This window comes from Rhinatrema bivittatum, chromosome 2, assembly GCF_901001135.1.
Source record: "Rhinatrema bivittatum chromosome 2, aRhiBiv1.1, whole genome shotgun sequence".
NCBI classification, from domain to species: domain Eukaryota; kingdom Metazoa; phylum Chordata; class Amphibia; order Gymnophiona; family Rhinatrematidae; genus Rhinatrema; species Rhinatrema bivittatum.
Window position 1 is genome coordinate 527,618,746 of NC_042616.1, and position 27,135 is coordinate 527,645,880.

At 42.1% G+C, this 27,135-nt stretch overlaps 1 protein-coding gene across 2 annotated transcripts in view; it reads left to right on the top strand.

Annotated features, from left to right (window-relative positions):
• BLOC1S4 (biogenesis of lysosomal organelles complex 1 subunit 4) overlaps positions 1-20,496 on the top strand; it is a 40,685-nt gene extending 20,189 nt beyond the window's left edge. The window contains exons 4-5 of one of the 2 annotated variants that reach the window (XM_029590796.1): positions 13,966-14,100; positions 17,906-20,496. In XM_029590796.1, coding sequence (XP_029446656.1) covers positions 13,966-14,100; positions 17,906-18,007 — 237 coding nt within the window. In that variant the 3' untranslated portion in view covers positions 18,008-20,496. Of the gene's footprint in view, positions 1-8,779; positions 9,046-13,965; positions 14,101-17,905 lie in introns of those variants that run through there. The other variant, XM_029590797.1, reaches the window with a different exon arrangement.
• Positions 20,497-27,135: the final 6,639 nt, after the last annotated feature.

The following is a 27,135-nucleotide window of genomic DNA, read 5'->3' on the forward strand; positions in this document are numbered from 1 at the left end:
ACACCTTTTCCAGGTATTATCATATGGATGTTCAGACCCAGGAGGACGCAGCCTTTGCACGCATGGTTTTGACTGGACTGCGGGCAGCTTACTACCCTATTCGGGAGTAGCTTGGGTACATACCACTTGTTCTGGATTCATCTGACTGGACGGTAAGAAATGAGAAATTACTACTTACCTGATAATTTCCTTTTGTTTAGGACAGTTAGATGAATCCAGCTTCCCTCCCTTGGCTGCCAAATGATTGCATAATGATCCTCCTGTGTGCCTATATGTTACAGGAATTGCTGGGTAAGTGTTACTCCAGTCTCTAAACTAGTGTTATTACATTCTTGTCTGAGCTCAATGTTGCCTGTTGGCTGAGTATTGCAATGGTTATCTATTTTTAATCAAGTTTTTTGCTAGTCTGTCCACAGTTGCTTTTAAAGAAAATACTGGCAGACTAATGTCTTTGCAGGGGTATATATATACTGTGACGTCAGCTTGCTCAGTCTCCATTTGCTGATAGAGGTGCATAACCCACTCGTTCTGGATTCATCTGACTGTCCTAAAGCAAAAGAAATTATCAGGTAAGTAGTAATTTCTAAGTTTCAGCCATCACAAAATGATTGCAAGATGAGATCATGGTGTTCGTGAATTATTCTAAACAAAAAAACCTTCTGTTAGTCACACCAATGGTATAGAATTTAAAAAATCCACTAACAGTTTAAGCAAATGTGATGTCCTTTCGTGGATTACAAACTGACTAAAAGACAGGAGAGTAGGATTAAATTGACAATTTTCTCAGGGAAGGGGGTGGGCAGTGGGGAAGCTCAGGGATCTGTTCTGGGACCCGTGCTTTTCAAAACTTCTCACAGGACAAGCAGGATGGTAGTCCTCACATATGCTTGTGATTTAACTATTCTGAATAATTTTTTTTATCATCTCCAAATTTGATTACCTTATTCGTTGTATTCCTTTCCAGATCTTTTATAAATAGCAGAGTTGCTTACCTGTAACAGGTGTTCTCACAGGACAGCAGGATGTTAGTCCTCACCTATAGGTGACATCATCAAGATGGAGCCCAACACGGAATACTTTTGTCAAAATTTCTAGAACTTTGACTAGCACCTACTGGGCATGCCCAGCATGGCACTAACCCTGCATCCAGCAGGGGTCTCCCTTCAGTCTTTTTTTCTGCACAGCTATAGCCACGTGGATTATTGGAGCTCTTCATAGTTCCTGACAGGAATTTTCTCCTCAGGAAATTTACTTTAAAACTTGCAAAAGTTTATACCTCCTAGGGGTCTCCTCTACCGTCGAGTGCCGAGTCGTACAGTAAGTTTTACCTCATTTTTCGGTTGGTTCCCGGCGGGGACCACTGTGGGCCTTGTTGGCACCGCCCGCAACCGGCCTGAATTTTTTCGGTGGCTATGATGGCGATGGGTTTTTGTCGGTGCCCTGACTGTCCGAGAACTATGTCAATCACGGACCCTAATCTGGTCTGTGTTATGACGACGTCACACGACGTGGAGACGTACCAATTGTGCCCAAATGACCCCGAAGGGCTGTAGGGTACAACTCAAAAAAATGGCGCTTTTATTTCAGCATCCATCTCCATAGGCGCCATCGACGTCGCTCCGAGGCCGAAGACTCCCAATCGGTGTCCCAGTCTTCGGCGTCTCCTTCATCGATGCCGGAGTCAAGTAAAGCAGAGCACCGGGAGAAGCACAGACTAAAGCATCAGAGACCGTGCCTTCGACTTCCGCAACACCGGTGGCATCATCGAGCGAGCCACCGACGAAGAAGACCCAGGCCAACGAGCGTCCCTTGCCCTCGAAGCTGGATGCACCGAGGCGTCCCTTGCCTTTGGAGGGCGCGGCTACCGAGATTCCACCGGGACCGGTGGACCCTCCGGTATTGCCCGCCATGCCTCCCACTCTGGGCCTGGGGCTCACCACCCCAGCGCTCCAAGAGGAATTGCACCGGATGGTGCAAGAGGCAGTGGTCCAGGCTGTCCAAAGCCTCCCGGGCCCACTGACGCTAGCATTGGTACCTGTGCCGGAACTGGCACAGATGCCACCGATGCTGCTTCCTCTCCTGGATAAACTGGATTTGCTTATCGGTGCCCTGCCGGGGGCACAGAGAAAATCACCGTTACCCATGGCTCCATCGACGCCCATCTCACTTTCATCGAGAGAAGAGGACGCGACTCCCAAAGGCCACCCGATGCAAGAGGCACCGGTGGCCTTTGGGAGTGCCCGCACTGAGGCCACCGGTGAAGTCCCTGATGCCAGCGGTGCCAGTGCATCCAGTACCAATACCGTGCCTCGATTTCTCAATGCCAAGGCCAGGTCCATCGATACTGGCATCGATACCTTTGATGCCAAGACCTCCGGCTGGAGAAATTCCACTAAGGCCACCAATGGATGCAGGGGATCAATCTTATGATCCATGGATGGACGATGCATCTGAATCCTAGGACTCAACTGAGATTCCGTCGGAGCCGTCACCTCCAGAGGAGAGACGCAAGTCTCTGCCAGAAGATCTCTCCTTCATTAACTTTATCAAGGAGATGGCGGAAACTATTCCATTCACACTGCAGACAGAGGAGGATTCCAGGCATAAAATGCTGGAAGTACTTCAGTTCCTGGATCCTCCAAAAGAAATCATTTCTGTCCCAGTCCATGAAGTTCTGCAGGATTTGATGCAGCGAAACTGGGAGCATCCTGGAACGGTCCCTCCAGTGAACCGTAAGACGGATGCAATCTACCTAGTTCAGCCTTTCCCGGGTTTCCAGAAGACACAATTATTCATCATTCGGTGGTGGTGGAGTCTGCCCAGAAGAGGGCCAAGCGTCCAAAGCCCCATTCCTCTGCGTCACCTGGGAAGGAGCAGAAATTTCTCGACGCTTTAGGCCGCAGGGTGTTTCACGGGGCCATGCTCATCTCACATATTGCGTCATATCAGTTATATATGACACAGTACAACCGAAACCTATTTAAACAACTACAGGAGTTTGGTGAATCCCTTCCAGAGCAGCTTCAAGAACAGCTGAACTCCATCGTTAAAAAGGGATTCGATGCGGGAAAACATGAGGTTAGATCGGTGTATGATGTCTTCAATACGGCCTCCCAATTATCAGCGGCTGGTATCAGCTCTCGCTGTTGGGCTTGGCTGAAGTCCTCCGATTTCCGCCCAGAGGTACAGGATCGTTTGGCTGACCTTCCATACACGGGAAATAACCTATTTGGTGAAAAAATCCAAGAGATGGTGGCCCAACTGAAGGACCATAATGAAACACTCTGTCAGCTCTCGGCCGCTCATGCTGAATTTTCGGCTTCCTCCAAGCACCCATTCAGACGTGAAGCTAAACGAACAGCATACAAAGCCCGGAGATATTATCCACCAGCGATTCGGGGTCGCCCGGCCCTTCCAGAAGCCTGCACCGCGCCAGCCACGGGCTCAGAAAACAACCTCCTGCCCAGCCTACTCCTGCGGCGGGATTTTGACTTCCAACTCCAGAGCAGAGCTCATCTCCCTTTGCCCAATTTGCCTGTAGGCAGCCGGCTATGCCACTTCTCCACCATGTGGCTAAACATCACTACAGACTGGTGGGTACAGTCTGTCGTAGCTCAAGGCTACCATCTAAACTTCCTTCCGTTCCGTCGGACACGCCACCTCGGCCGGGGTGGCCCTCTTCCGACCACTGTCAGCAACTGCAGCAGGAAGTAACTTCCCTTCTGCAAGCAAATGCCATAGAACCAGTTCCTCTTTCCCAAAGGGGACACGGATTCTATTCTCGGTACTTCTTAATCCCAAAAAAGACGGGAGGCATTCGCCCGATATTAGACCTTCGAGCCCTAAACAAACATCTTCAGAAAGAAAAGTTTCGGATGGTAACCTTGGACTCCATACTTCCACTTCTTCAACAGGGGGATTGGCTTTGCTCTCTAGACCTCAAAGATGTGTGCATGCACATCACAATTACCCCGTCTCACAGACAATACCTCTGCTTCCTTGTCAGAGACCAACATTTCCAGTACAGGGTCCTTCCATTTGGCCTGGCGTCAGCCCCTCGGGTCTTCACGAAATGCCTAGTGGTAGTAGCCGCATACTTAAAAAGACTGGGCACTCATGTCTATCCTTACCTGGACAACTGGTTGCTGAGAGCTCAGTCATCGGACGGAGTACTTCACTCCCTCCACCTTACAGTGTGGCTACTACTATCATTGGGATTTCTAATCAATTATCACAAATCTTACCTGATTCTGTCTCAGTTCCTCTCCTTTATTGGAGCGGATCTTGACACAATCCAAGCAAGGGCTTTTCTTCCCAGGGACAGAGTTCACATACTCGTGTCGTTGGGGTGCGATATACAGTCTCGTCAAACCACGACGGCTCGTCATCTACTAGTCTTGCTGGGGCATATTATATCCTCGGTCCATGTTACCCCAATGGCTCGTCTAGACATGTGGGTAACACAGTGGACATAAAGTCCAGTGGTCACAGGCGCATCATCCAATGTCCAATCTTGTCCACATCACCAGGAGACTTCGTCTCTCACTGGCATGGTGGATCCTGGAGTCCCATCTGCTTCAAAGTCTACCCTTTCAAGCTCCAGAACCTCAAATAATTTTGACGACCGATGCTTCCACTCTAGGTTGGGGAGCACATGTCAACAGCCTGCAGACTCAGGGAACCTGGTCGGGAGAGGAGTCGCAACATTAAATAAATTTTCTGGAGCTTCGAGCGATCATATATGCTCTCCCTGCGTTTCGGAATTGTTTGTCCAACAAAACAATCCTGATCCAAACGGACAACCAGGTAGCAATGTGGTACGTCAACAAGCAGGGGGGAACTGGGTCCTACCTCCTATGTCATGAGGTAGCACATATTTGGGCTTTTGCTCTATCTCAGGCCATGCTTCTCAGAGCGACCTACCTAGTGGGTGTGGACAATGTTCTAGCGGACAGTCTCAGTCGGGAGTTCCAGCCTCACGAGTGGTCCCGCAACCCTGTAGTTGCAGACAGAATATTTCGGCAGTGGGGGCACCCGACTATCGACCTCTTCACGTCACTTCAGAATCGCAAGGTGGACAATTTCTGCTTTCTACATCGCAGTCGCCAAGTTCCACCTCTGGATGCGTTCGCCCTGTCCTGGAGGGAAGGCCTCCTCTATGCCTACCCACTACTTCCTCTCATCAGCAAGACTCTCGTGAAGCTGCGAACGGACAAGGGTCTGATGATTCTCATTGCCCCCTACTGGCCGCGTCAGGCATGGTTTCCCATCCTTCGGGATCTCTTGGTGCGTCCGCAGATTCCCATAGGCTCAGATCCGTCCCTGTTATCTCAGAGGAACGACCAATTGCACCACCCCAACCTTCAGGCCTTGTCATTGACAGCTTGGGTGTTGAAAGGTTGATCCTACAACCGCTCAATCTTTCGGAATCTGTATCCCAGGTCCTTGTAGCTTCACGAAAGCCTTCTACTAGAAGGTCTTATTCTAAATGGAAAAGATTTTTGTTGTGATGCAATTCAAAGAAGTTAGATCCTTTTACCTGCTCCTCAAATCAGTTTTTAAGACTACCTCTGGCATCTCTGAGTCTGGTTTACAAACCTCTTCCATCAGAGTGCATGTCAGTGCAGTGGTTGCCTTCCATAGGGGTACGGGGGATGTCTCTATCTCGACACAACCCCTGGTGGTGCGCTTTATGAAGGGATTGCTTCACCTGAAGCCTCCTCTCCATCCACCAGCCCCGTCTTGGGACCTTAATGTGGTTTTAGAGCAGCTCATGAAACCTCCGTTTGAGCCTCTGCATTCCTGCGAGTTGCGCCATCTCACTTGGAAGGCCCTTTTCCTTCTGGTGTTAACGTCTGCTCGCAGGATCAGTGAGCTACAGGCGCTGGTTACATATTCCCCTTACACGAAATTTCTACATGATCGAGTGATCCTTCGCACTCATCCTAAATTTCTTTCGAAAGTGGTATCTTGAGTTTCATTTAAATCAATCCATAGTATTACCTACTTTCTTTCCAAAACCCCACTCACTTCCTGCTGAGCGGGCTCTGCATTCCTTGGACTGCAAACGTGCTCTTGCCTTTTATTTGGAACGCACTGCAGGCCATAGGAAATCCACCCAGCTTTTTGTTTCCTTTGATAAGCTTAAGCTGGGACTCCCGGTCGGAAAGCAGACCCTGTCCTCCTGGCTGGCGGACTGTATTTTCTTCTGCTATCAGCAAGCAGACCTTCCGCTTCAGGGACTAGTTAAAGCGCACTCCATATGGGCAATGGCAACGTCGTTTTCACACCTTTGTTCTGTACCTCTTATTGATATCTGTAAAGCTGCAACCTGGAGTTCTCTCCATACATTTGCAGCCCACTACTGCATAGACAAAGCTGGTACACAAGATTTTATCTTTGGCCAGTCTGTTATACACAATCTATTCTCAGCGTAATATCCAACTTCCTTCTGCACCCGCTAGGATATTCAGGCTGCCCGTTATCCAAAGAATCACCCCTGTTGTTGTGCCTGTTGAACATCTTTGGGTGTTTTTGGTACATGCGCAGGCATCTTCAGCTCGTTATTCACCCATATGTGATGACTACCATCCTGCTTGTCCTGTGAGAAAGCAGAATTGCTTACCTGTAACAGGTGTTCTCACAGGACAGCAGGATGTTAGTCCTCACGAAACCCACCCGCCACCCTGCGGAGTTGGGTACGCTTGCAATTTATGATGATATTTTTCGCACGCTCTTTTTGCTATACATAAGACTGAAGGGAGACCCCTGCTGGATGCAGGGTTAGTGCCATGCTGGGCATGCCCAGTAGGTGCCAGTCAAAGTTTTAGAAACTTTGACAAAAGTATTCCGTGATTGGCTCCATCTTGATGATGTCACCTATAGGTGAGGACTAACATCCTGCTGTCCTGTGAGAACACCTGTTACAGGTAAGCAACTGCTATTTATAAAAGATCTGGAAAGGAATACAACGAATAAGGTAATCAAATTTGGAGATGATAAAAAAAATTATTCAGAGTAGTTAAATCACAAGCATATTGTGATAAATTGCAGGAGGACCTTGTGAGACTGGAAAATTGGGCATTCATATGGCAGATTAAATTTAATGTGGATAAGTGCAAGGTGATGCATATAGGGAAAAATAAACCATGCTGTAGTTACATGATGTTAGGTTCCATACTAGGAGCTATCACCCAGGAAAGAGATCTAGGCGTCATAATGGATAATACATTGAAATTGTCTGTTCAGTGTGCTGCGGCAGTCAAAAAAGCAAACAATGTTAGGAATTATTAGGAAGGGAATGGTGAATAAAATGGAAAATGTCATAATGCCTCTGTAGAACTCCATGGTGAGACTGCATCTTGAATACTGTATACAATTCTGGTCGCTGCATCTCAAAAAAGATATAGTTGCGATGGAGAAGGTACAGAGAAGGGCAACCAAAATGATAAAGGGGATAGAACGGCTCCCCTATGAGGAAAGACTAAAGTGGTTAGGGCTGTTCAGCTTTGAGAAGAGACAGCTGAGAGGCGATATGATAGAGGTCTTTAAAATCATGAGTGGTCTAGAATGGGATAATGTGAATCTGTTATTTATTCTTTCAGATAATAGAAGGACCAGGGGGCCCTCCATGAAATTAGCATGTAGCACATTTAAAAATAATCAGAGAAAATTTTCACTCAATGCACAGTTAAACTCTGGAATTTGTTGTCAGAGGATGTGGTTAGTGCAGTTAGTGTAGTTGAGTTTAAAAAAGGTTTGGATAGGTTTTTGGAGAAGACATCCATTACCTACTATTAATCAAGTTGACTTAGCCACTGCTATTACTAGCATCAGTAGCATGGGATATACTTTGTTTTTGGGTACTTGCCAGGTACTTGTAGCCTGGATTGGCCACTATTGGAAACGGTGCTGGGCTTGATGGACCCTTTGGAGTAACCAGAGGTCAAGGTCTTATCATGGAGGGGGAATGCTCGAGCTGGGAGGTCCCATATCCTCTGGGATTAAGCGGTTTGTATTTTTACTTTGATGTATGTGTAAATATTAATGTTATTTAATGTGATTACAAGGAATGTGGCAGGTTTAGGAACACCAATTAGAAGAGAAAAGGTGCTCAGTCATTTGAATCGATTAAAAGCTGTAATAGTCTTTATGCAAGAAACCCATTTAATGCTGAGCACAAAAAGCTTAAAAAGAAATGGGTTTCCCAAGTTTATTCTGTGGAGGGTGCTACTAAGAGCTGTGGGGTTGCACTTCTATTTAATACAAGTTTCTTTTAAATTAGTGAAGAGTGAATGGATCCAGGGGGTTGTTTTGTGATACTGTTGGGAGATGATGGGACATCTTACTATATTGATATCCACTTATGCATCAATCAAGTATGATCATCAGGTTTTTGCAACTTTTTGTTCTAATATTATAGAAATGTGATCCTATCCCATAATTATGGGAGGAGATTTAAATTATGTGGTTGACCCCCTTCTAGTTAGGCCCCCAAGCTTGAATACCTCTCCTATGAATGTACAAAAAGGGGTAAACCTCCACTCTGGAAAAATGTTTTTACACACAGCCAGAGCGCACAACACTAAACCTCAAATAGACTACCTTTTAATAACTGATATTTATTACCCAAATACTCAAAGAAAACGTAGAGGATCTGGTTATAGCTAATCATTGTCCCTTTTTATGTAGGGTGATAGTAAGAGAAGAGGGGAACAGCTCAATGGAGAATGCCTTCAGATTTGATAAACAATCCTGATTTTCCTCCTTTTTTTTGCAGCAAAATGGAGAAATTATATGTCCTTTAATAAGTGACACATGGATACCCCGATTCTCTTCTGGGTTAAGTGGGGAGATAATTAACTTTGTGCTATATAAAAGGAAGAAATTGAATTCTGATATTTTACAGTTGGAAAAAAAATAAGGAATACAGATGAGAACACATTTGAAGAATGAAGAATACAGAGCTGTCCAAATGGCATTGAATAATTTGTTATGTCAACGAACCACTACTTATTTGTAATATGTAAAAGATACATTTTTTCAATATGGGAAAAAATTGGGAAGTTTATTGGCTGGTGTCATTAAAAAATCAAGATCAATATAAATTTATATGTGCGCTTAAATATAAGAGGGGGGATTTACATTACTCTACTGAGGATATAGCAAAGATATTTTTAGAGTTCTATCAAGAACTATTTTTTTGAACCTGAGATATATGTTAATAAAATGCATGGCTTTTTGATGAACATCATAGGTCCAAAATTGACTTGAGGCAGAACTCCAAAAATTGAATAAACCTATTGAAAATCAGAAGATAACTACGGAAACTAAAACCCTACTATCCCTCAAGGCCCCGGGGCCTCATGGATTGGATTCACTTTTTTATAAATCACTGTTAGAGGAGGTTCCTGAGATGTTGAGAAGAGTATATGAAGGCATGTGTGATCAAAGGGAGATACTGAATACTATGAGAGAAGCTACTATAGAGGTATTGGCAAAACAGGGCAGAGATAGCCAGCTTCCCTCCTTGTACCATTCAAAATCTCTCCTAAATTTGTATATCAAGCTATATGTAAAGGTTTTAGCGACTTGTTTAAAATTGCTCATGCCAAATTTAATTTCAAAAGACTAAGTGGAATTTGTAAATGGGATGCTATTAAGGGTTAATATCCATAAAATATGTGCATTGTTGGAGACTTGTATATATATAAATCTATACAGGATCAAATGGAGGTTAGTTGCGATGCCGAACAAGTAGAGTAATAAATCACCTGGATCGGATGGTATACACCCCAGGGTTCTGAAAGAACTAAAAAAATGAAATTTCAGACCTATTTCAATTAATTTGTAATCTATTATTAAAATCATCCAATGTACCTGAAGATTGGAAGATGGCCAATGTAACCCCGATATTTAAAAAGGGATCCAGGGGTGATCTGGGAAACTATAGACTGGTGAGTCTGACTTCAGTGCCAGGAAAAATTGTGGAAACTGTTATAAAGAATAAAATCACAAAACATTTAGATAGACAAGGTTTGATGGGACACAGCCAACATGGATTTACTCAAGGGAAGCCTTGCCTCACAAATCTCCTACATTTATTTGAATGGGTGAATAAACAAGTGGACAAAGGTGAGCCAGTAGATGTGGTATCTTTGGATTTTCAGAAGCTGTTTGATAAAGTTCTGCATGAGAGGCTTCTAAGAAAACTAAAAAGTCATGGGATAGGAGGTGATGTCCTTTTATGGATTGCAAGCTGGTTAAAAGACAGGAAACAGAATAGGATTAAACGGTCAGTTTTCACAGTGGAAAAAGGTAAACAGTGGATGCCTCAGTGATCTGAACTTGGACCGGTGCTTTTTAATATATTTATAAATGATCCGAAAAGGGGTACGACGAGTGAGGTGATCAAATTTGCGGATGACACAAAATTATGCAGGGTAGTTAAATCTCAAGTGGATTGTGATGAATTGCAGGAGGACCTTGTGAGACTGGACGACTGGGCTTCAAAATGGCAGATTAAATTTAAAGTGGACAAGTGCAAAGTGATGCATATAGGGAAAAACAACCTTTGCTGTAGTTACACAATGTTAGGTTCTGTCTTAGGGATTACCACCCAGGAAAGAGATCAAGGCGTCATAGTGGATAATACATTGAAATCATCGGCTCAGTGTACTGTGGCGATCAAAAAAGCAAACAGAATGTTAGGAACTACTAGGAAGGGAATGGTGAATAAAATGGAGGATGTCATTCCTCTGTATCACCCCATGGTAAGACCGCATCTTGAATACTGTGTACAATTCTGGTCACCGCATCTCAAAAAGAGTATAGCTGCACTGGAGAAGGTGCAGAGAAGGGCGACCAAAATAAGGGGCATGGAATGGCTGCCCTATGAGGAAAGGCTGAAGAGGTTAGTGCTGTTCAGTTTGGAGAAGAGATTGAGTGGGGATGTCATAGAAGTCTACAGAATCATGAAAGGTCTTGAACAAGTTAATGTAAATCGGTTATTTACTCTCTCAGGTAATAGAAGAACCAGGGGACACTTCATGAAGTTAGCAAGTAGCTCATTTAAAACAAATCAAAGAAAATTATTTTTCACTCAGCGCATAGTTAAGTTCTGGAATTCATTACCAGCAGTTAGTGTAAGTGGGTTTAAAAAAGGTTTGGATAAGTTCCTAGAGGAAAAAGCCATAAACTGCTATTACGGTTATTAATAAGCAATTGTAGCTTGTGATTTAACTAATGTTTGGGTACTTGCCAGGTGCTTGTGACTTGGATTAGCCAATTGAAGATTTTTCATAGGGCTGTTTTCTCTCTATAATGGGCTTTCAAATTGGGTTTCACACACTAGCACATGTTTGAAATGTGAGGTTTCATGCTGCTTTATTTCATTGTTTATGGCAATGCCCTTCTATCCAACAGTTCTGGGAAGATGTGAGGGTGGAGATATCATGGTTGGTGGGGAAACGTTAATTGGTCCAGTTCTCCATGAGGGAAAGGAATATGCAGATTTAGGAGGTACAGTGTTTCTGTTGAAAGCATACTTAATTGTAAAGTGATGTATTTTATTATTTTGGATTCAAGAAACTTTGCTTATGGTGAAGATATGGAGAAATCATATGACGGACCTATTTCAAATGGAATATGGGTCAGTGTTTTGTACATTTTCTCAGAAGTTAGTTTTCAAGGAAATTTTGTTTTTCTTTTTTCAAAACCTTTCCAGAAAATATTCAAGCAGTTTTTTCTTTAGAGTAATATTTGAATTGACACTTATTTTTGAGTGTGTGTGCCCACCATATTCCTTTGGCGATTTCTTGACCACTACTATCTTTTTTTTCTACTTGTGTTTTGCTTTTTATGACAGTCCCGAGGCTTCTAAGACATAATGGATTTCAAAAGTCTGAGTTGGAAATATATATGATTTTTCTGCTCCTGCTTATTGCTGATGTTTGAATGGGGGGAGGGGGTTGGAAGGATTGAGGGGGAAGTAACAAGAAAAACTGTATAGCTGAAATGTTGGTTTTTATTGTAAACATGTTATGCTTGTTAAATTATTCTAGAATAAAAATATTTGGGGGGGGGAAATTAGGCACACGTGTATGCGATCAGGCTATTTTCTAACGTGCGCGTATACGCACGCAAATTATAAAATGGCCGTTTATCCGTGCGAGCATTGGTTTGTAGGGAAGTGAATCGTTTTTTGACGATTTAAAAAAATCGTCAGATATTTTTTAAATCGTCAAAAATCGTTAGTCGCGATACAATACAAATTCCCCCGATTTATCGTCAAAAATCGTTAAATCGGGCACGGGAATTATTTGGGGGGAGGGCGGGAAAACCGGCACACCAAAACAACCCCTAAACCAATCCCTTCCTCTCCCCCACCCTCCCGAACCCCCCAAAATGTTAAATTACCTGGGGGGGGGGGTCCCGGCGCGATCTCCCGCTCTCGGGCCATCGGCGCCATTTTGGCTGTCACTAATATAAATGGCGCCGATGGCCCGATTAAAAAAAACAAAACAAAACCCACCCGACCCTTTCAAACCAATCCCTTAGCCTCCCCCACCCTCACGCCCCCCCCCCCCCCAAACCTTTTAAAATTACCTGGTGGTCCGGGGGGGCGCGGGGAGCGATCTCCCACTCTCGGGCCATCGGCTGCCACTCATAAAGATGGCGCCGATGGCCCTTTCCCTTACCATGTGACAGGGTATCCGTGCCATTGGCCGGCCCCTGTCACATCTTTAAAGATGGCGCCGGCCATCCAGTGCTCCTACCATGTGACAGGGGCCGGCCAATGGCACGGATACCCTGTCACATGGTAAGGGCAAAGGGCCATCGGTGCCATTTTTTTTAGCGCAGCTGATGGCCCGGGAACGGGAGATCGCTCCCCGCGGCCCCCCTGGACCACCAGGTATGTGTAAAAAGTTTTGGTGGGGGGGGGGTCGGGAGAGTGGGGGAGGCTAAGGGGGTAATTTTAAAGGGTCGGGGTGGGGGTTTTTTTTATCGGCGCGGGCCTCACTAAAATAAATTAGTGATGTGAATCGGAACCGATCCCAATTCACATCTCTAACGATCAGATTTCCCCCCCCCCAGCCGAACCCGATCGTTTACACGATTCACATCCCTATTGGTTTGAAAGTTACCGTCTTGTTTCCTCTCCTTATTTTCTTTCCCTGGCCCATTCTCTTTCCTTCTCTCCACCAACTTCTTATTCTTTCTCCTCTTCCCCCACGATCTTCTTATTCCCTTTCTCTTTTTCTAACCTTTTCATTCGGTCTTGTTTCATCTTTCTACATCTTTAACCTTCTCATTACCTATCTTCCTCTTTCCCACATGTCCCCTCCTTTTACGCCTTCACGTATTTTTTCCTCAACATTTTCTTTAGCACTTTCTTCTTTCCCTCCTGCCCCTGCTGTGCCTTGCTACAAGGAGGTCCTCTTCCAGCACAATGCACTGCACAGCCCTGAATGAGCACAGAGGACACTGGCCAGAAATTGCATGGCAACCATTGCTATGAAAACTCTCAACACCTTTTGCCTCTTGTGATGCAATACCAGGAAGTTTACTTGTTCAGGAATAGAAAGACAAGCTTCCCTTCTCATTCTTCTCCACCCCCAATCAATACATACAGAAACAGGAACAAAAATGCTTTATAAGGCTTTCAAAAAATGAATTTGTATTTTCATTTTTGTCTACATTCATCAAGGTTTGTTTCATGCCTCTTCGTTAACTTGTGCATAATACATAGCGAGTCATGTTCAATAAAGCTTTTCGTATTAAAAAAAAAATTCACACACACATGGCTGTGAGGAATTTACCAGTATATCCTCATAATACAATAATTTATTGAGCCTTTGCTTTTATGATTGTTTTCCTTGTTATTTTTTTAATATTGCAGTACAAGAAAATGAAGAAAAGTCCATTGATAGTTCTAATATGTGGATTATTTTCTTTTTTAACCAGACCTTTGTAAAAACTGTTGGGAACACCGTGTCCATACTGGAGGAACAAGTCACTCAGGCAGAAACAGACCTTGGGGCTTTTCCCAGTCCAATAAGAAAATTCTTGCACAATATCAGTATTCCTCCTTTCTTTAGTGTAAGTATTCCCAGATACTATTGATAGGATAGGAACATGTTTGTGATAAACTGTGGATATTGCAAATTGTAGATTTTAGTACATGACTTCATAACACATGCCATTGTGATGTTCTTGTCTTTCACTATCTTTTTCTGGCCTAAATAAAACTCAAATATTTTCCATGGCTAAAAGAATTTGGCTGCTGATTGCAAACTAAAATGTCAAATAAGTATTAAGCATGCGGAATAAAATGAGATCTGTGTACATTTCATGATTAGTTTCCTTTAATGCAGAAATTTATATAAAGGTATGACAATATTTGTTATGTTACTGTTTACAGAAGTCTTAAGTAAACCAAGCAAGCAATGGAGTCAGCTGGTAACCATAGGCACTAACCCAATGGCTGTGCTGCTTTAAAAATTCTTGATAGCATCATAATATGCTCTGATTTTCCTGGCATTCCAAATAAATTAGCTTGATTCAATATAGAAAATTTAACATAAAAGAAACAGCAGTTCCAAGCGTAGAGGACATAAAGGCATGTGCAAAAAAATGCGCTGGAGGTCACTGGGTGATTTACGATCTAGAGTGGAAATTTTGAAAGAAATTGCGTGAACGGTTCAAATGTTTGAGGGGTGAGGGAGGATGATAACACACAGGTTTATAAGGCCAGTTTCCCCATAGTAATGTATGCTAAAAAGACTCATTATGCAAGAAACCTAATGCTTTTTATTACACTTTATTTTGCATCCTTAGAAACAGAAGTCAGTAAATAAGCTGTAGATCTTTTTGTGCCCTTGAAGCAGTTGTATATGAATTGAAACACAATGGCAGGGACACATAAAAAATGCAAGTTGGGGGTTACTGGCAAAAACTTTAAAAGAAATAGGATGAATGGTTCAAAACTTATTGGAGAGGAGGAAGGGGATTCACAGACACGATGATTTTATAATGCCAGTTTCCCTATGGATTATGGTTTATTTGTTTTCTATACCGTCATATCAGTCGGAACCTTCACAACGGTTTACAGTCATTTAACAAGGAAAGTACAATAATGAAATAGTAAAAGAAATTATTGTATATAGAGAAGAAAGACAATAGTAATGGCAGTTAGAGTATTCTAAAACGTAGACTAAAATATAAATAAATATCAAAGGACGATAACAAATCGTGGGAGCGCAGCTAAATAGCATAATAATGAGAAACGAAAACAGATTAAAGGTTGATATCTGCTTATCTAATACTGTTAGTTTCTGTAGTATTGTGAGTTTATCCTATACCGTCTTTGTAGGCTTGTCGGAATAGCCAAGTTTTGAGTAGTTTTTTTGAAGAGTTTTGTGTCATTTTGAAGCCTTATGTTTTCTGGGAGTGAGTTCTATAGCAAACTAGTCTTAAAAACGCAGAAAACACATTGTTAGATCAATATTCAAATATATCCATTTATATAAGTTAGCCGGATAAGACTTATCCGGTTGATTTACATGGGATATTCAGCACATGGCCATGCTACTGAATATACCTGTATTTGCTGCTACTTAGCCAGATAAGCTATTTTTGACTGTGCCTATATATAGATATAAAACAATAAAGAATATTGGTGTTTCAGGTGAATGTTTGTTTTTGTAGTGTTTGGTTATTCTTTCACTTAGCCATAGGATTTGAGTAATTTCACTATATGCAGATTTCTGTACCAAAGAAGGAAATTATGAAATGTTCACACACATCCTTGTTATGAAATTTGATTGGTCAAGGACTCATGGACATTGCCCAATTTCTTTTGCACATCTTTTCATATTTATTGTAAATAAGGTGACTAAACTGCTCCATTAATATTTTTGTTTGCCCAATTTTATTTTGTATGTTTTTGTACTCTGCTGAGATTTTCAGATCAGCAGAATAGATTTTTGTATATATAAAGCATTGGATCTATTTAATGTCTGGATACTTGTGGCTTGGACTTGCCACTGTTGGAGACAGGATGCTGGGCTGGATGGACCCTTGGTCTGACCCAATATGGCATTTCTTATGTTCTTACGTACCCAAGGGAAGTCTTGTCTCACCAATCTTCTGCATTATTTTGAAGGGGTAAATAAACCTGTGGATAATGATGAGCCAATGGATATAGTGTATCTAGATTTTCAGAAGGTATTTTAGAAAGTCCCTCATGAGATCCCTAAGAAAATTAAAAGGTCATGTGATAGGAAGTAATGTACTATTGTGGATTGTGATGGACCCTTGGTCTGACCCAGTATGGCATTTTCTTATGTTCTTATTTGGGATCCTGTCTGCCACTTGTGACCTGGATTGGCCACTGTTGGAAAAAGGATACTGGGCTTGATGGACCCTTGATCTGACCCAGTATGGCAGTAGTTATGTTTCAGTATACTTGAAACTCAGATATTTTATTAGTGATTGAGAGGCAATCATGCCATATTACATCTAAAGTTATTTGATTTTTACATAATTTTGATTATCAGTTATGCAGTATCTGTGTTCTATTACATTTATACTACATAATTTTTCAGTATTCATTTTTGTCCTACTTATTTCAGCAGGTAAGTTGTCATAAAAACCATTTTATTTTTGCATTTCCTAGATCAGTTTAACAAGTATTTTTCCTTTAATTCACCTGGTTCAAAGTTGAGGTCTGGAATATATACCACTTTGGTAATCTAACTTCTCATCTATCTCTTATCTTAAGAGGTCTATATTCAGACATAGTCCGGATTTTAAAGTTAGCTGGATAAACTTATCTGGCTAATTTTGGAGGCATATTCACCAGGGCAGTCACACTATTGATTATAGCCGGCTATCTTATTTAACCAGCTAACTCTAGGACCGCTCTTTGACTCGATCAGACTTAGCCAGGCTAAGTCATCCGGTTAACTCTGAATATTGGAGTTAGCCAGCTAACTTTACCGGTTAACTCAGCTCCTCTGTTATGCCCATGGAATGCCCCTAACTTAGGCAGCTAGAATTTAGCTTGCTAACTTATTAGCCGGCTAAACTTTAGGCAGAATATAGCCAGGTAAGCCATTTAGATGGATAACTATTACATTAGCTGTCTAAATGGCTTGACTATGGACCTCACTGTGTTTCCATCCCCAAAAATTGGAAATCATGTAAGTGTCCAAAATATACTGTAACTCACTAAACTACTTTCTCACTACATATTTGTTTGTGAAACCCTTGTACATTTGCCAACAAAATGATCATTCTTTGTGTTAGTCTTCTGCCATAGGTTTATGAACAATTGTTGAGGTTCCTCCCCACTTTCACTACCGTTCACATTAATAATATTAATAATGTACAATCTTCAAGTCTTGAACCCAACCTACTGTCTGTTGGTGCATCTTTTGTAAGCATTTATAATTCATCTGATGACCAAACCCTCTAGTGAAGACCAACTTTCCTTCACGTGCAGCTTTTTCTAGATAAGTCATTGGTTTATTTGTGTGTGGAGGGGACGGGTAGGTATTTAGGGAGATTGTAAACTCTTGAATATAACTGCTGAAAAGCAGGAAGATGTTTTATTTGGAGAAATAGTCTTGTCAACAAAAAATATCTGGTTCAGAGCACTCAGCCTCCTTGAAATTTGTTGTCAAAATACTTACCACAAACCCACTTTTTTTTTAGGTTACACCAAGTGCATGTGCCTCTATAAAAATGTAAAATATCTGGTTTCTTGAGGTTTATAAGTACTGCACTGTACCTTTTTAGTTTAAAGAAATCCATCCTTACTTTTTTTTTTTCCTCTCATTGCTGGGGGTTAAACTTCTTTTGAGGTGTTATATCCTTTTTGGTTTTTTTTTCTTATTTGTAGAAGTTTTCTTCCACAAGACAGCAGCAGCCCCAGTATGTGCCTCCAGACATTTTTAAGGCAAAGGACTACTTTCCTGGCCATGACGATCAGCCTCATCCATGAACTTACTTCCAAGCTAACATCAGTTGTTTGTGCTATCATTTATGCTGAGGATTCTGAATTAGCTGTATGTGCGTAAGATAAGCGCCATGTACATTTCAGCAGCAACTACTGTAAACCAAGAACCAAGCCTGTGCTCTAGGAGCTTATATCATCATCATCACGTCTTCCCAAACTGAGACTGGACCCTGGCAGCTTGAAACCCTCAAACCTGATGAACAAGAACTTCCTTAGAAAATTATAATTAATAGTATTTTTATGTATATTTTAATGTCTTAACATTTTTTGTCCAACCTTTCAAGTTTATCATATAATAGGATTTTTTTTGTTTAGAAGTTCAGCTTTGGTAATTCAGGAGCAGAGATTAGAAATATGATAAATTCATCAAGGAATAGCTTTGGGTAATGAGTGGTACTATACAGTATTGTGTGTTGAGAACAATAAGGTGTTACTGTTCTTCTGTTTTCTGAAATCCAACAAACTATGCAAACTTAGAATATTCAGTGTTGTGAAAACTGTGCTATATTAAGTCCAAGGGCTTGTGTTTGCACTTTAAAATTTCTCTTTGAAATGCTCTGGCTAAAATCTTGATTCTTTTTTGTATACAGTGTCAAAATATGTGCTATAACCAAAGGTATTTTCTTTTTTTTAATGAATTATTAAAATAAAAATGATTATCCTTCTGTCAGCTTTCATATAAGTGGTAGAAGTATTTTAGCTGTAAAATGCACTTGGTTATAAAAGTATTTTTAAACAAGAAGCCATAAACTGTACTGAAGCTAGATGGGTGATATGCCATGTTGAATTCTCATGTTCTGTATGAACCTGGAGCCTCAATTATCAAATATTGCTCTGAGGTGCAAAAAGTGAGAAAATCTTTGATAACTTAGGGCCCCCTCCTTTCATGTGATTCGGAATTAATTATACTTTGATGAAAATGGCTAATTTTCAATTTATGATGCAGGGGTAGCAATTACTGCCATAACGATTTATTGTATAGAGCCAGATGGGTAGCAAAGAAAAAGACAAAATCTTGATTACCAAAACTATTCAAAGTTGTTAAATCACATGAGAATTGTGGGAAATTGCAAGAGGACCTTGCAAAAGTTGGAGACTGGACAGGCACATAAACTTTAATGTGGACAAGTGCAAAGTGGGAAGAGTAACCCAAATTGTAGCTACACAATGTAAGGTTCATCATTAGGAATCACCATTCAGGTAAAGGATCCTGGCGTCATTGTTGATAATATGTTGAAATCTTCTGCTGAGGGTTCAGCAACAGCCAAGAATGAAAACAATGCTAGGGCTAAGGAAAGGTATGGAGAATAAAACAGAATATAATGCAGCTCCATGCTGCAACCTCATCTTGAGTACAGGGTGCAGTTCTGGTCACCAGGTCTCAAAAAAGATATAGCAGAATTAGAAGAGGTAAGGCAAAGGGCAACCAGACTGATAAAGGGGATGGAATATGTCCCTATGAGGAAAGCCTAGAGAGGTTAGAGCTCTTCAGCTTGGTGAACAGAAGGCTGAGAGGAGATATGATAGAGGTTTATGAAATGAGCAAAAGTTAAATTGTTTACTCGTTTGAAAAGTACAAAGACTAAAGGGACCCACAATGAAGTTACTAGGTAATATATTTAAAATTAATAGAATAGCTTTTTATCAACACAAAATTAAGCTCTGGAATTTGTTGCCAGAGGATGTGGTGAAAGCTATTAGTGTAGCTACTTTTAAAAATAGTTTGGTAAAGACCATTAACCATTATTAATGTGGAGCTGCAGCTATCCACTACTTATCCTTGAGATAAGCAGTTTGGAATCTATGTGCTCCTTGTGATCCTGCCAGCTACTTGTGACTTGGCTTGGCCACTGTTGGAAACAGGATACTGGGCTTGATCCAGACTTGCCATACTGGGTCAGACCAAGGTTCTTTATTCACCTTATAGATCAGAAGTTTTGTAGTAGACACATTTCAAACTTCATATGATGAGTAGCATTTGGCAAACTATATAAATTATTCCTTGAAGAACAGTAAAATTATCTGATCAGTTACAGTTCCCAGCACCCATTGCAGCAAAACAATTTAATTTTAAGGCTGTGGCAACAATAATAAACCTCAGAGGTGTTGGTCTCAGGCATTAAGATATTTTCTATATTACATTTTTTCCTTTCCTCTTTAAACACATATAGCCCAGCACCTTTTTGTATAAAATAAAAAAATCTTTAACTTGCACATAATGCTCCACACAGTAGCAACAGTCTTATGTATTTATGTGCCATAGAGTTGGCTTAGGCATCAGTTGCACATGTGACAAAGCTTCAGCAGTAGTATTTAACGACTGGTATACATAATGGTAGACTGCTATGCATGTTGCCATGAAGCTTTCTTGAATAACACAATCTGTTTCATACACTTATGATTTTTCTTTATATGCTTGGCCTGTAGCTTTGCATGTTTTCCTATTAGGTAATAAAAGAAATTTGCTTCAGGAACAGTTGCACTTGGTTTAGATATAGCCTCATCCATTGTCATTTTCTCTTACAGATCTGGTTCAATATTTTTATTGGTATTCACAGTTGCGTCAGGATTCAAAATAATATTGATAATTTCAGGCATGGTGAGACTGGTTACAAGTAAAGATACATTTTCAAAAAGGTGCATGCATAAAAGTCAGCACATACAAGTATATATTTTTTACACATGGAAGAGGGATGTCAGTCAATTTGCACATTAGGGGTAAGCTAAAGGCATTTTGGGGCAGAGCCAACATTTGCACAAAATTTGCTTTTTTATAAGCAATTTACACATGTAAATTTGGCAGCGTACTCATGTTTACACCCACTCTATATCTGGACTAAGGGATTGGAAGTATTTTAAAGGTAAATAGTGACTAGCTGAGGGGGCTTGTCTGAAATGGAAGGAGCTCAGGCTGAAGTGCCAGGTGGGCCTCAACAGCTTGCAGCTGGACCACACAAATTGATAGCCTAATTAGTAAAACTGGTAAGTTCAGGTCTATGTTTTTATTTAATGTCTTTATCTACCCTGCCATAATTAAAGGTGGGGATAAAAAAAAATACATCCATAAAAATGTACATCAAAGAAACATTCAAAAGGCTTAAAGCAAATCAGATGACAAAAATCATACAGAAATTAGAAATATGAAAAATTGAGATTTAATTTCTGCACTGTAAGCCAAATGCCTCTTAAGGGCCTTCTTGAAGGCTTTTGATTCCTTTCTACTACAACTAGCTAGGAGAAGAGAATTCCACAAGTGTAGACCTACAATTGAGAAAGCCATTTCCCTTGTTTCATTAAGATAGATCCTCCAAGCAAGGACTCTGAGATGTTCCCTCATTTAAGGTTTCCAAGACATGGTGAGAGAGTATATATAGTTTAAGTGTTGCAGAGATCCAAAATGAAGATATATTCCATAAGTTGTGAATCACACCCAGCCCTTAGCTAAGATGCACCATGCCATAGGAAGCCACAGGTGGGACTGGAGGACACCCCACTTAAAACACACAGCAGAATTTTGGAGGAGTTAAAGGAATCTGGCTACTGCGGCTAGATCACCAAACAAAAAGGAATTATAATAGTCAAGACCTGAAAATACAAAAAAGATTGCAATACTGTACAAAAGGGTACAGGGTCAAGTAAAAGGACTTTACTATAAAATAATTTAGCAAAATATATGTACATGACAACTTTTATACATACATTCATTGAAAGAGGGATTAAATAGACCAAGCTTACACACACAGATATCTTAATATGATAGCCATCAAAAGCTATGGCACCTGGACTATTAATGAAGAGGGAAACATAACAAAATAATTTGATTTACTAACATTAAGGGAGAGTTTGCTATAAAAAGCTTCATAGTATGGATAAACAGAGGGAGAGAAAGGATTCAGTTAAAGGCCAGGATGATTTTAGGGGAAAGAAAATGTGGATGTCCTCGGCATACAACTGGAAGTGTAGCCCAAAGCTAGGAAACGGATGCCATAAAGGTACAAGACATATTAAAGAAAGCTGCAGAAAGGGCCAAGCCTTCAGGTACCCCAGAAGAAACTGGAAATAAAGGAGAGACATCACAATTAAATGGTCAATTTTCTCAGTGGAAAAGGATAAACAGTGGATCTGTACTTGGACTGGTGCTTTTCAATATATATATATATATATATATATATATATATATATATATATATATATATATATATATATATATATATATGATCTGGAAAGGAATTAGATGAGTGACATTATCAAATTTGCAGAAGATACAAAATTATTCAGAGTAGTTAAATTACAAGCAGATTTTGATACTTTACAGGAGGACCTTGGAAGATTGGGCATCCAAATGGCAGATGAAATTTAATGTGGACAAGTGCAAGGTGTTGCACATAGGGAAAAATAAACCTTGCTGTAATTACATGGTTAGGTTTCATATTAGGAATTACCACCCAGGGAAAAAGATCTAGGCATCATAGTGGATAATACTTTAAAAGCAGCTCAGTGGGCTGCAGCTGTCAAAAAAGCAAACAATGTTAGGAATTATTGGGAAGGGAATGGTTAATAAAACAGAAAATGTCATAACGCCTCTCTATTGCTCCATGGTGAGACTGCACCTTGAATACTGTGTACGGTTCTGGTCACCACATCTCAAAAAAAGATATAGTTGCGATGGAGAAGATACAGAGAAGGGTGACCAAAATGATAAAGGGGATGGAACAGCTCCCCTATGAGGAAAGGCTGAAGAGGTTAGGGCTGTTCAGCTTGGAGAAGAGACAGCTGAGGGGGGATATGATAGAGGTCTTTAAGATCATGAGAGGTCTTGAATGAGTAGATGTGAATCAGTTATTTACACTTTCAAATAATAGACTATGGGGCATTCCATGAAGTTAGCAAGTAGCACATTTAAGACTAATCTAAGAAAATTCTTTTTCACTCAACACACAATTAAGCTCTGGCATTTGTTGCCAGAGGATGTGGTTAGTGCAGTTAGTGTAGCTGGGTTCAAAAAAGGTTTGGATAAGTTCTTGGAGGAGAAGTCCATTAACTGCTATTAATCAAGTTTACTTAGGGAATAGCCACTGCTATTATTTGCATCAGTAGCATGGGATCTTCTTGGTGTTTGGGTAATTGCCAGGTTCTTGTGGCCTGGTGTGGCCTCTGTTGGAAACAGGATGCTGGGCTTGATGGACCCTTGGTCTGACCCAGCATGGCTATTTCTTAAGTTCTTAATTGAAGAGAACATGGTACATGCATTGAATTAAAAAAAAAAAGAATCTGAGACAAGCTGGTGCTTTTTCTTAAAGTAGAAATAGGGGAAAGGAGAATGGAATGGTTTACTATATTACATACAGCAGATACAATATGTTGTGGGTGCTCTTATTTGTATCTAAACTGGAGAAAAGCACGTGTTGCTTACCTGTAACAGGTGTTCTCACAGGACAGCAGGATGTTAGTCCTCACCTATGGGTGACATCACAGGATGGAGTCCAATCACGGAAAACTTCTATCAAAGTTTCCAGAACTTTGACTGGCCCCTACTGGGCATGCCCAGCATGGCACTAACCCTGCAGCCAGCAGGGGTCCCCCTTCAGTCTTATTTGATAGCTACAGGCAGTGCCGAAAAAATAAAACAAAACGTTACGAACCCAACACCACGGGGCGGCGGGCAGGTTTCGTGAGGACTAACATCCTGCTGTCCTGTGAGAACATCTGTTACAGGTAAGCAACACTTGCTTTCTCACAGGACAAGCAGGATGGTAGTCCTCACATATGGGTGAGTACCGAGCTGAGGATGTCAGATCATGCACCAAATGTACCCAACGGCGTGCAACAGGCACAACTGGGGTGGAATTTGGTAGAGGGCATCCTGAACCCCACCGGGCAGGTGGAAGGGTGTTGGTTCGTCACGTTGGAAATAGGTTACGCAGGACAGATTGGCCGAAGATGGAATCTTGTCTTCCGGCTTTGTCCAAGCAATAGTGGGCTGCGAAGGTATGGAGAGAACTCCAGTTGGCAGCCCTGCAAATGTCAGGAAGCAGCACCAATCTTAGGTGTGCTACTGAAGTCGCCATGGCCCTCACAGAGTGTGCTTTAACACGGTCTTGAAAAGGAATGCCTGCTTGCTGGTAGCAAAAAGATATGCAGTCCGCCAAGCAGGAGGAGAGAGAGTCTGCTTACCCACAAGTTGCCCTAATTTGTTGGGATGGAAAGAGACGAATAACTGAGTGCTCTTCCTGTGGGCAAGTGTACGGTCTAGATAGAAAGCTAGAGCTTGTTTACAGTCAAGGGTATGCAGAGCCTGTTCCCCTGGATTGGAATGGGGCCTGGGAAAAAAGGTAGGTAGTATGATGGATTGATTAATGTGAAACTCCGAAACTACCTTTGGTAAAAACTTAGGGTGAGTGTGGAGTACTGCCCGGTCCTGCAGGAGTTTAGTGCAAGGCAGATAGGTAACTAGGGCCTGTAACTCACTAACCCTGCGAGCTGAAGTGATAGCTAAAAGGAAAATCACTTTCCATGTGAGATATTTTAGGTCACAGGAGTGAAGAGGCTCGAATGGTGGTTTCATGAGCCAACCAAGTCAAGGTCCCAAGAAGGGGCCGGAGGACGTAAAGGTGGCTTGATATGGAGCAAGCCCTTTAAAAATCGTGTTACGAGGGGTTGTACTGATATAAGGACATCCCCGACACCTTTATGGAAGGCGGCTACTGCACTGACATGCATTCTGATGGAAGAGGTTTTTAAGACCCAACTCTGACAAATGCCAGAGATACTTCAAAAACCTTGGGATTGGACAGGAAAAGGGATCAAGGGACAGCGAAGTATACCATGATGTGTACCTTTTCCATTTATAGGAATAAGATTTTCTTGTGGAAGGCTTTCGTGAAGCAATCAGGACACGAGAAACCGAATCTGAAAGGTTAAGTGGTTGAAGGATTAACTTTTCAACATCCATGCCGTCAGGGACAAGGCCTGAAGATTGGGATGGCGTAGGCATCTGTCGTTTTGGGTGATCAGATGCTGGTCCGTTCACAAGGGAATGTGCCTGCAGATGGAGAGATCCTAGAGTATGGGAAACCACACTTGGCGTGGCCAGTGAGGTACTATCAGGATCATTGTTCCTTTGTCCTGACGTAGATTCACAAGAGTCTTCAAAAGAAGAGGAAGTGGAGGGAATGCATAGAGCAGACCGGTTGCCCACGAGAGGAAGAATGCATCTCTGGGCTCAGCGCGCTCGCTCCGAATGAGGGAGCAGTAATTGTCCACTTTGTGGTTCTGAGGGGACGCAAAGAGGTCTGTCTGGGGGTATCCCCATTGGCGAAAGATTGAGGTCGCTACCGAGGGGTTGAGAGACCACTCGTGTGGCTGGAAGCCGCGACTCAGTTTGTCTGCCAAGACATTGTCCACTCCCAGCAAGTAGGTGGCCCTGAGGTACATCGAGAGCATTTCCGCCCAAATCTGCGCAGCTTCTTGACACAGGAGGAAGGAGCCTGTGCCTCCCTGCTTGTTGATGTACCACATGGCCACCTGGTTGTCAGTCTGAATCAGGATGACGTGATTTGATAGGCATTCCTGAAAAGCCCTGAGAGCATATCGCATTGCTCGAAGTTCTAGGAAGTTTATTTGATGTTTGGCTTCCTATGGAGACCAAGATCCTTAGGTCTGTAGATTGTCCACGTGGGCTCCCCACCCGAGGTTGGAAGCGGTGATGAGAATGAGTTGAGGATCTGGCACTTGAAAAGGCAGTCCCTGGAGGAGATTGGTCTGATCTTTCCACCAGGCGAGAGACAGACGGAGTGAGTTGGTGATGTGGACAATGGTTGACAGAGGCTAAACAGCTTGAATCCATTGTGACCTTAGAGTCCAATGCATGAGTCTCATGGCCAGGCAGGCCATTGGAGTAACATGGACGGAGGACACCATGTGCCCTAGCAGGACGTGGAATTGGCGAGCTGTTGTTGTATGTTGAGACTGCAACTGGTGAGCAAGGGCCATGAGTGTTAGCGCTCGTTGTCGAGGTAGAAAGGCTTTTGCCTGGGGATCCCAAGAGCAAACCCGCTTTCATGAGAGCCTGGGAACGCGATCTCGCCCGCCCTTTGGCGGACGAGACTTGGGATCAGGTCTTCCTTTACACCAAGAAGGGGGTTCCACAATCTCAATTAGCTGAAAACCGCTATAAGATTCTTTATCGCTGGTACTGTACGCCTGAAAAGATAAATAAGTACAAAGGTACCTACGACCCGAGGTGTTGGAAGGGGTGCGGAGAGATAGGTACTTTCTACCATATGTGGTGGACGTGCCCTTTCCTGACACGTTTCTGGGCCTCAGTAATGAACCTAATACGAGAAATTATGGGGATAGAGGTAGTCCTTTCTCCCGAACATGTTCTGCTGAATCTGCCCCTGGATATCTCCCACACCCAGGGGAAACTTATAACCTATATACTGGCAGCCGCGAAGTGTATAGTAGCCCTAGATTGGAAGACTACTGGCCCTTTAGCAATTGCGAAAATATATCCTAGGCTGCACACCCTAAGCCTCGTACATGCCCATCAGAATCCACGATGACCCGCTATGGGGGGTTCTAATCAGAAGGTCTGGTTGCCATACCGAACTTGGCAACTCCGGAAACGGGCCGAAGGGTTGGACGTATAGCTTCTCAGATGGTTGTTCAGGGAGTCTCTCACTCTTACCTACTTGCATATCTCCAGCATGGGGGAGGGGGGTGGGTTGGGGAGGGATGGGAATACAGGATATTGTATGGCGGTGTTTTCATTGACATTAATTGCCTGAGAACGATAGCTTATATATGAATCTTGTTATTTGAATACTTATCGGTCTATGTTTATGTTGTTTGTTGCTATACATTTCAATAAAAATGTTAATTAAAAAAAAAAAAAAAGAAAGGCTTTTGCCTGTAAAGTGTCCAAGTCTGCCCTAATGAACGACAAGTTTTGAGATGGGGATAGGATTTCCAATAATTGACAAGAAATCCTAGAGAAATTAAAGTGTGTAGAGTGAAATCGAGGGACGACCGAGCGGCTTGCTGGGTTGGAGCCCTGATTAACCAGTCGTCCAGATAGGGGTAGATGTGCACACCTTCTTTCCTGAGGAAAG